The sequence below is a fragment of the Centruroides sculpturatus genome, unplaced genomic scaffold (assembly GCF_000671375.1).
Source record: "Centruroides sculpturatus isolate CEXI.00-Female unplaced genomic scaffold, Cexi_2.0 scaffold155, whole genome shotgun sequence".
Classification (NCBI taxonomy): domain Eukaryota; kingdom Metazoa; phylum Arthropoda; class Arachnida; order Scorpiones; family Buthidae; genus Centruroides; species Centruroides sculpturatus.
Window position 1 is genome coordinate 275,514 of NW_019384386.1, and position 11,391 is coordinate 286,904.

General features: G+C 28.1%; 1 protein-coding gene across 1 annotated transcript in view; it reads left to right on the plus strand.

Annotated features, from left to right (window-relative positions):
* Positions 1–11,009, plus strand: part of LOC111618080 (protein bicaudal C homolog 1-like) — a 47,477-nt gene extending 36,468 nt beyond the window's left edge. The window contains exons 3-4 of the mRNA XM_023359508.1: positions 1,458–1,600; positions 10,768–11,009. Coding sequence (XP_023215276.1) covers positions 1,458–1,600; positions 10,768–10,957 — 333 coding nt within the window. The 3' untranslated portion in view covers positions 10,958–11,009. The remainder of the gene's footprint in view (positions 1–1,457; positions 1,601–10,767) is intronic.
* Positions 11,010–11,391: the final 382 nt, after the last annotated feature.

Sequence of the window (11,391 nt, forward strand, 5' to 3'; positions counted from 1 at the left end):
AAAGTATCTATTTATGAATCCATATTAAAATATATTTTTAAATAAATTTTTAAATGAATACCTGTTATGTTACTTTTCATTGAATCTATTCAAAGAATATAAATATTAATCTAGCTTATCAGCTATCTTTAAGAAAAATATGCCAAAATTGTTGCTACACATTATATTTTATATACTCTTTCAAGCTTTTTATAAAACTAAAGTTAGTTTTTAATATTATAAATGTCATTACTGTATATTTGAATGCACAAAAAAAATTTTAATCAAATACTATTATTTTTGTGTAGTTCTTTCTTATATGAATTTAAATGATATATTTTTATTTATATAGAAAATTTAATACAATAAATCTATATATCTTCTTTTAAAAAATATTGTTAAAAAAATCCATAATGAGTAGATCATCTTTTCTGGCAACATTTGATGGTGCCATCTGTTATGATATTTTATTAAAAAGAACTTTTTATATTTTTAAAAAGTTCTTTTTAATAAAATCAATAAAAACCTACCTTCAAACCTATAAAATGGCAAAATTTAATTTTGAGGGTAGGTATGGGTTTTATAAAAAATTGTAAATGCTAATAATGAGTAAAATTATCATTAAGTCAGACCTTACTTGAGATATGACACACAATCCTCTTTATCTTCCCACCTTGTCAACCTTTAATCACCAAAATTTAATAGCATCCATCCCCTAATATAGAATCCACCCTGCAAAATTTTAGAAATTTTTGACAAAAGACACAGGAATTATTAAGCTTCAAATTGGGTGAACAAAATTGTGCCCCATACCTAACATACAAGAAAAATCCCAATTCCCTTGTATTTCTCAATGTTTCAAGGTCCTGAGTCCATTACTCTTTTGGACTCAGGACCTTGGGTGGCCATTTTTGACCAAATGTCATACTTTCCCTCTGTTTTATATAACAGCTGGGAAAGTATCAATAAAATGTTTAGAATATAATAGATATGTCCAATCTGTTTTTAATTTCATCTGTAACATTTAATTTATATGTAAAAACATTATTATATTCTGAGCATAATAAGTGTCAAAATCTGTATTTTACTTATCTTATAATTAACATTCTTGTACTGTTTGGTCTATAAGTTCTTGAAAATTTTTATAATAAAAACAAAAACAACAAATTTAACTATTTTTATTATTATTAAATTTTTAGTTATAATTTTTTTGTAATAGGCTATAAACATTGTATAATTTTTATAGAATGCCTTCTGATATATAAGTTTTTATTTTTAATTTAATAATTTATTATCTGGTCAGTATTTATGATGCATAACAGTTTGATCAATATTATATAAATAGCAGGCTGTTAGAATTATATTATTCAAATTGATGAAAATGTTTTTTATATGAAAATTATAATATATAAATGTAATTACTTAATAAATTATTTTAAAATGTTTATATTAATTTATTATTTATTTGTAAATCTTAGCTAACTTCTCAATTAAATCAAGAAAAAGATTTAAGAAAATTAATTGAGATGACACTTGCAACAGAAAGACAAGCATTAGCCACAACAATGTCAAAATTATATTATATAAAAGAAAAAATGTCTATTTTGATAAGCCAAATCAGGTAAATATTTTAAGTAACATATTTTTAAATGTATAATAGCTAAAATAAGTGTAATCTGAATATGAAAATTCACTTTATCAAAACACATTTGTTTAGGATTAAGTAAAGTTATTACTTTTATTAATGCAAGTGCTTAAATATAAAAGGAATGCTAGTTTACTATTAATATTACAAGTTTGCTTTTATTCAAAATCCTATATTGAATAAAAGCTAATATCTTATCACATCTAATCAGAGCATGTTAAAATACAAATAAAGTATATGCAGGAATACTAGAATAGTTAATAGTGTGTTATTTACTTCATTATATATGAAACTTACATATGCTTAAAAGTTAGATTGAAAAAAAATTTAAATATGGAAAGTAAACTCTATTGCAGGATCTCAAGACAAGTAATTATCGTGAAGCACATTGCCTCCAATTTCTGACAATGGTGAATTTTAACTTCCCCTTGTCACCTGTTGTCACATTTTTCAAACCTACCTTTAAAATGATGTCTCATCAGTTACATCCCTCCTTTTTCTTTGAAAAAAAGTACAACAATCAGAAGTGGTATTTAGTTTCATGTACAATGTAAATATCAATTAGCTTACTCCAAAAATTTTTTCACTCCCATTCATCAGTTAACTGTTCTTTTATTGACACTATACATCATCATTATCATCATCAAATAATCTTTATTACTTAGCCTGATACCGCTTGGCATAATCAGGTAAGAAAATACAGAAATAATTACATTGATGTTACATGCAGATAACACTTGCAAAATAATCCGAAAACAAATGTTGGGAAAGAAGTAAAGAAAAAGGAAAATAATAAATANAACTGTTCTTTTATTGACACTATACAAGAGATAGTACTTTGGTTTCCATACAAACACTTTTAGGGAGATTTTTTATGTCAATAAATTCTTTGTTGATCCATTCAATGTCTGCCAAAGATATTGAATGGATCAATGAAGAATTTATTGACATTGTTCCTTTTTGTTGCGACATGTACCAGTTCTTTTTGACTGACTAGAGCTTGGCCTTGAGAATTTGTAGTAAACTGTTGAGAGTGGTTGTGAAGGCTTTTCAAGGAGGTATGATATAATGTGCAGTTGCCATATGTCCAATTCACAATTGCAATTGCCATGGACATGCAATACAAGTTGTATGGCAGAGACCAGTACTTATGACAAGACTGTTGCAATATTTCTTCTTTTAAAGCCTTTCTCATAAACAGAGTTGCAAATATACCTATATTTGAAGATGGTTCTACTGCTCTCAAATCTTCAATACTCTGAATTAATTTTATTGGTAGAGGCAAGAATTTATCTGGCATTACCTTATTATAGCTGCTTATAAATGGTGAACAGCAATTTGTCTTAGCATTTAATAATTTGTAGCATGTATTGCAATTCCCTGATGTGTTTAGAATGCTAAAAAAAGGAGAAATTTCTTGATTTGTCAAGTCAATTTGAGAATCATCTACTGGGACAAATTCAGCAATTACTGAATGATTATCAATGACTATAGTTGACCATACTTCTGCCAATGTGCATCCAGTAAAATCAAAGTTATCTTCTTTGAGTTGTTCAACTGTTTTCCCAATTTTGTCAAGATGGCTGCTGAAGTAGAATTATTTCAGCCATTTCCCTAAAAAAGGGAAGCCATTCAATGCTCAACTCTACTGTAGGCACTGCAGTCTGCGGCATTTGTGGCTATAAACATTGCATGTAGATTATTCTGTAAAAAGAGAAAAGTTGCAGGCAGCCTTGTTAACTTTGTGATAGTGTGGATTTTTATCAGGTCTTTCATCAACAGTTATAATAACAATAAGCTTTACATGTCCACTATTAAATTTAACATACTCAGCAAATTTTGGCAAATTTAACAATTTTTTCATAATACAGGAATAGGAATAAGATAGAGGTGAATCATGTTTACCATTTTGTACAGCAATGTACTTAGGACCAGTAACTGACTGTTTGGGGATTACCAAAACAACCTGACTTGACATCAACACATGTATGAACTGATAATATTAATTTATGACCATTGGCCACTATCCAATCGTGATCTGGTAGCTTTATCCATATGCATGAGTAATGAGGACTGATTGTTTGCTGCAACCATTCCTGTAGGAATCCTATCTTTGTCATCTTGATTAAGGAAGAAAACTTTGGCAGGTCCTAATAATGAAGCCAATTCTTCTAAGTAATGAATTGATGCTCTAGCAAATTCTGAGTTTGGATGTTTACATGTAAATTATACTGTGCCTTTCAAGCTTTACTGGCACTGTCACAATATGTTTTTTACCTTCAATTATGTTTGAAGAACTGGCAACAAATGCAAATAGACACTGCTGTGACATACCTGAAACTCAATTCAATTTAATTTCTTTGTTAATTCATCAAGAGTTTTAAAGTTCTGATATTATTCTGACACTCATTTTTCTGGACAACATGTGATAAACAATGTTGACATAGTATTGGATCATTGTTGCCACACAAAGACCAACAGTTCTACAGAAAGAAAAGTTCCCTCTTTGAAAACGTCCCAAATATTTCTATCTGGATTTGTTTAAAATTTTTTGAATAAAATTTGGGTTAAAGTGAAAATTACTGGATTTTCTAAAGCTGAACATTCCTTTGATTTGGCAATACTGTATTGCATGGCAAAAACATCAAGTAGGATGCTTGATTTTATAAACAAAAACCAGGATTGACTGTAGAAATGATAGCAAGTCAAAAAATTATGAAATAAGATATTTTATGTACAATTTGTTGTGCTGATCAAATTTTCTCTTACAACTTTGGTGTTTTTATTCCTGTGCAAATACTCAGTCAGTGGTGCCTCTTGAGGGAGTTTTGCAATATCAATACTGAGAGTTGCAGAGTAAAAGAACATGCACAATTTTCTTTTACTAGATCCATCCTTAACCCAAATTGTATATTTAGTAAGCAGTGACATCATGCTGTCTTAAACCTTCTCCCCTTCCCTTGTCAAATTCTTAAACCCCTACCCCTTGGGATGTGACATCATTTATGGATGACCCCAATTACTAAAACATCAATATATTTGCCATAGAAAATAGTGTTATTTAGAAATATTTTATGAATAACATTATCTTAAAAATATTAAAATCAGATTATTGTAGCAGATTGTATCAGATACAGCAAAATATGTTAAAGTCAAATTGTCATTATTATATTAGGGGCTCTCCATAAATTACGTCTGCATTATTCTTGAAATTTTTACTCCCCCTATCCCCATTGTCCCAGTTTGCCCAAGTTTCTGTAACCCCTCCCCTCTTTGGACATCCAGCAAATTCAACCCCCCCCCCTTAAAGTAGAAACAATGGAATTACATCCAAATTACTCTTATAAGATTGGAATCTTTCTAGTAAGTTATAACAGTGCTTTCCATAATGCTTTAATTTTGCAATTGATATACAGTATTATCTTTAGAAGCATATTGAAATAAAGCAGGTCATTTTGCACAAGTTACCCCTTTCATATGACCATCTTCCTTGGCTATGCTTAAATTGTTAAAAAAAATTAATCTTTGCATGTTTTTTTTAAATTTTTAATAAAATTTGGTTTACATTTTCTTAGTTAAAGTTTACTTTACATTNTTTTATTTAAGAAGTTTGTTTTAATGAAATTCAAGTCAGGAATAGATATTTTACTGTCATTTTGAATGTAATTCCTCTTTGACAAATCTTGCTCTCACTGCAAATTAATGCAATTGTATAAATATTAACAGTAACAAAGGATCAAACCTATTTTCTGAATGAGGGGTATTTGTTCTTAACAGAAAACTTTTTGAGAATATAATGTTTGGCAATGCAGCTGTGTCATCCTTCTAGAAGCTTAGAAATGGGTTAGAAGTGGTTGAATCTTCATGTATGTGTTCATTATAATATGACTCTGTTTATTCAGACAGTTGCTTTTTATTATAATTATTTTTTAAATATATCATCAGTGAATTTACAAATATATAAAATTATTTAGACAATTCTTGTCTGTTTATAGTAATCAATGGAAACTATATTATCTATATAGTTTTCATTGATATTAAGTTTCCATAACTATATTAACTGTTTACTTGCTTTTTAACTTAGACAAAGCCAAGTCTGTCTGTTAATCATTAGTAAACTTAGCATTAACATTATGTAATTTTATAAAAATGACAATACAAATGAAAAGTAGAAAATTTTATTTTAAAATTGAAATGAAATTAATATGAAAAGATTAATTAAAATTACAATAATACTAATTTCAGTAGTATTATTTATAAGTTATATAATTTATGATAAAATAATAATAATAATATAATAGAAATAANTTTTTTTTAAATTTTTAATAAAATTTGGTTTACATTTTCTTAGTTAAAGTTTACTTTACATTTGACTGGATGCCTATCAAAAAGGATGATGAGTTTCTTGATATGCTCCGAGGAACAGATCAAGAAAGGTCATTCATTGGTCAATGGATCCTTCTGTCTGTAACTTTATCTTCAAGTCAGTTCTGGATTGAAGGATCTGTCTGTCTTGCTCAGTTCATCTCAATCAATCCAACTCAAGTTTGTCTTGACCTTTCATTATTTGCTCACTATCTTTCAGTGCTAATCCCTTCCCCAGCTATTTCTCCGACAGTTCCTTGGGTCTGATTATCTACACCAGTCTCCACCATCTATCAGTCTTTGCCATGTTGTTCTTCAGATCAACTCTTCCTCAAGATCATCTCAAGTAATTTTCAAACTATTGCTGGATGATGTCAGAATCCTGAAGTAAACTTCTCACAATAATTAATTCCCACATGACTGCTCAGCAGGTTAGTTTGTGTGCATAGACTTTACCACATAGTACCTATGTATGTGCAGTACAGTAGTATGGTAATACTTGCATGTAAGTTATTGAACTGAAATACAGAGATAATAGAAAATCTGCAAACTTCATAACATCTGAGAATTAAAATAACTCAAATTCCTTAGGTCAACCTATAGAGATTTCTCCACCATTGGTGTACCAACTTTTTAAATATTAGTAGACTGGCATTACAATATATTGTTGATTTGCTAGTAATGTGTAAAAATGAAAACTTTGCTGTACTTTTGCTACCAGCTCAAGAGAGATATTTTGAAAAAAAATCTGCATACAAGAAATTTTGAAATAAATATAATAACATTCATAAACTGTATAAAATTTAATGAAATAAAATGGACATCCACTGAAGCACAACCCCTCCCTTTCCCACCTCTTCCTCCTGTCCAGTGTGGATGTCATTTATGGACAGCCCCTCAGAGAACTTTTCCTCATTACAAGGAAATACAGCAAAATATATAATGTCAGATGCTAGTACTATAAATTGCTCAAAACAGAAGCTATTGCAATATCAAAATGGAATGTCTAATAATGAAATAATTATTAATTTGACAATTACTTACAATATTTATAAATAATTTTCTTTGAAATTTTAACTGTGAAACTTATTCCTATTATTTATCAATAATAAATTATTAATAGTATGATTCTAAAAAATAATTTATAGTTACAAATTTAAGTATTAATGTATTAAAACTTTTTGAAAATTTATCAAATCTATTAAAAATTAAATGAATTTCATTTACAGCTAGCAATATTTCTAATGATAATTATAATGATAGTTTATTAACTAATTTAAATAAATAAAATTTCTTATCAGAATTATTCATCTTAATTTACTTTTAGACTAATAAAAATTTTAAAGGGGATTATTAATTAGATGTAAACAGTTTTCTTATTAATCAGTATAATCAAGCTATGTAAAATTTATAGTCAAATGAATTATTTAGGGTTAATAGTATTTATTTAAGCATGAAGTAGTTTATCAACAAATTTTCATTTTTTACAAATAATTCAATATATTTTTTTGAAGTTTTCTGAAATTGCACCTTACTTCAATAAAGTTCTTTTTTTCTGATTTTTTGAATATTCTATTTTACAATATTTCTACTTTATCTATAATAATATGTTGAATTTTTTATTTTTATTTAAACTAGTTAGTTATAGTAAACAGCATTACTATTGGATGTAGTATTCAAAATTACACTGTGATTTTAAAACATAATTCATGTATGCATTAAATCATTAATACTCTTACTGAAAATCACTTTTAAATTAAAAACTTGATTGTTAAATTAATAATTTATATCAAATATTCACTTACAATTTATAATTTTATTTTATACACTTTTAGTAGAAATTAAAAATCATATTATTAAGTATTGAAAAATTCAAATTTTTTATAATTTCTTAATTTTCACATTGCCATTATTTGTAAATTTTTGTATATATAATATATATTTAAATTATATGCAGGCAATATGTATAGAAAACATGAACTTACTTTAGACAAAAATCATTCTTCCAAATGAAAATTATGGTTGTTAGTAATAATAAATGTTTTCAGGATAAATTTTTTTAAGAATAGTTATAATAAAAATTAAATTTGATAATTTTAAACAAACATGATTTGAAAAACTATTTAAAAATTGAAGACTAAATACAAATAAAAATTTGATGACTTCACAACATCCTTCTAAGAAAGGTCAACTCTGGTCATGTTAATTGTATTCCTGTGGTTGTGAAGGATGTTGTGAAGACATCAAATTTTTTGTGTTTAGTGTTCAATTTTTAAATATATTTTATCCTGCTGGATTTTTATAAATTTTAAAAACTTTTATTTTAATTCAATGAAACATTAAGTTTTTAATGTTATATATATTCAAATTTTGTATTAAAAAAAATCATATTAATATGGAATTTAAATATGTTCCATAATGTAACTTGCTTTTTATAGAAAAGAATGTACAGGGTGTTGTAAGGTAATTTTAACAATTGTTTTTTGCATAACTTTGGCTTATAAAATTTTTTGGAAACACTACTTAACTATTCAAATAATGAAAATGAATACATAGGTGTATAAGCTTAAATCTGCTGTTTTTTAGTCAGAAAAACACACGTTTTTTTCTTAGAAAGCAAAAACAAATTTATTCAAAGTACTTTCCCTCACTAGTGACACATTTGTTCCATCTCTCGGGCAATGTGTGGATACCATGCCAAAAAAATTTCTTTTCTTTCGAGGCAAACCACTCATCAAGCCATTTTCGGACGTCTTCGTAAGAATCAAAGTGCCGCTCAGCAAGCGCGTGGCCCATCGATGAAAAGAGGTGATAGTCGGAAGGGGCCAGGTCTGGTGAATAAGTGGGATGGGGTAGCACCTCCCAGTTGAGTGTCTCCAAGTAGTTTCGGACCAATGTTGACACATGCGATGGTGCATTGTCGTGGAGGAAAATCAGCTTGTCGTGTCTTTGCTGATAATCCGGCCTTTTTTCACGCAGAGCACAGTGCAATTTGATCAGTTGTTGGTGGTAGCGGTGAGCATTGACAGTTTCACCAGGTTTCAACAGCTCATAGTAGACAATACCCTGCTGATCCCACCAAACGCACAGCATTGTCTTCCGTCCAAAGCGATTTGGTCTTGGGAAAGATGTTGATGGTTTGCCTGGATCAACCCACGATTTCTTGCATTTAGGATTCTCAAAATATATCCATTTCTCATCACCAGTTACAATCCGATGCAGAAACGACTTTCTTTTTTGTCTGGCGAGCAAGATTTCGCATGTGTTTTGGCGTCGCTCCATCTGCCTATCGTTCAATTCATGCGGCACCCATTTTCCGATCTTCTGAATCTTTCCCATGGCACGTAGACGCATGGAAATGGCTGGTTGAGTAACACCCAATTGCTCGGCAAGCATTTTTTGCGATTGGGTATCGTCCTCATCCAAAAGAGCCTGCAGTTGATGGTCCTCAACCTTCCTGGGCCGATTTTCATGCTTCTTGTCGCTCAGGTAAAAATTTCCATCTTTGAACTGATGAAACCAATCTCTGCACATGGTTTCCGATAAAGCTCTGTCTCCATAAGCCTCCACAAGCATTCGATGTGCTTTGGCAGCCGATTTCTTCAAATTAAAGCAGAAAAGCAAAGCTTGCCGCATATGCTCTTTTTCTGGCATAAAAGTAGACATGATTACAAAAAAAAAATATATGTTGTTGTATGAAATATCTGATGATGTGCACTGATTAATGTTGACAGACGTCAAAATCATCAAAAAAAACAATACGGCATTGTCATGGTAACTTAATATGCTCGCTTACGCCATCTATTAGCAAACAGCGGATTTAAGCTTATACACCTGGTATATTATTATAATGTCATAATTTCTAACTATAAATTTTTATTTGTCAATTTACTTTTTGAATTAGAATATTTAAATTATTCCTTATATATGTTTTTACAAATATAAAAGAAGTTTCTTTGAAAATCATTTCACAATAGAAGTATAGGTTAAAAAATATAATATTGATCTTGCTCAATTATTTTTATATAAATCAAGTAGTGCATACTTGGTAAGATGTTTCTCATTTGATTTATTGCTATTTTTTGATTTCTTGTATCATTAATTTTAAGTCATTATCAAAGGTATTGTTATTCATGTTTGTCTGATAGTGAGTGTAGCAAATTATTTGGGAACTGAATACAAAATGAGTTTGTTTATTTGTTTAAGAAGCAGCTTTCTGGATATTTGCTCAGAAAGCTGCTTCTTATGAATCAATGAATAAATGATCTGCATGATAAATATCAAGTAAGAATAACTGTCTTGTACTTCATTAAAAACAACTTTTATAAAACTTTAAGAAAATCTGAAAAAGAAAAATTTTAAATAATGTGTATAATAGAATATAGTACAGGCAGTTAAATTTCAGAAGTGTAAAAATTTATAGTATTTCTTAGAGATAATTTAACGGATTATATATGTATAATGTTTTGTGTCAAGATATAAGTTCAGATATTTAAATAATAATAATCTTATCATCTGGCTAGAATATGATAAGTTGTTTACTGAAGCATCATTTAAATTGAAGAAAATTTAATTTGATAGATTGAAAATTTGGTTGAAAATTGAGAAATTTTTATTTGCCTTCATTATAAAAGAATACAAACTAATATAGTAAACACAGCAGAAACTGACTGTATTAAAAAATAATGTTTTTGAAATAACAACTTTTGTATTTTAAGTAAAATGCAATTGTTAAATTTTTTCAATAAAAATAATCAAAACGTTATTTTCTTTTCAAGGGCAATAAATAATGGTACAGCCTTTTTACCTCCAAATATTATGCATCCAAGTCAATGGCATAATGTTTCTCCACAAGGAGTTGCAGTTCCTATGGATAATGCAAATCAGTTTATTAATACTTTGGCCTTGGAGCTGTGCAATCAAGCAGACAGGTTTTTGCACATCTTAACAGAATTCAAAACATTATGAAATATAATTTTAATATAAAGATCTAGTTTTTAAAAAATATTTTACAAGTAATACTCCTATTTTTACATTTATTTGTTATACATAAAAATTTACATTTTATGTATTTAAGATTTTAAATAATGTTTTTAAATGTGTTTAAATTTTTATCACTATATATGTAGCAAATAGATATTTTAAATAAAATCATGTATTCAAAATGTATAATCAGCTTTTTTTTTCAATGTTCCTTTGTTGTTGTTTATATTTTGTTATTAACAAAATAACAATATATTTTGTTATTGTATATATTTAAAATCAAAACATTTTATCAAGGATACTTTAAGAACTATTTACACAAATCAGTTATTCATTTTTTACTTCTAATAAACTAAATTTAAATACAATGAATAAATACTTCATTGCATATAATGAAATATAAATCTGTTTTATTTAAA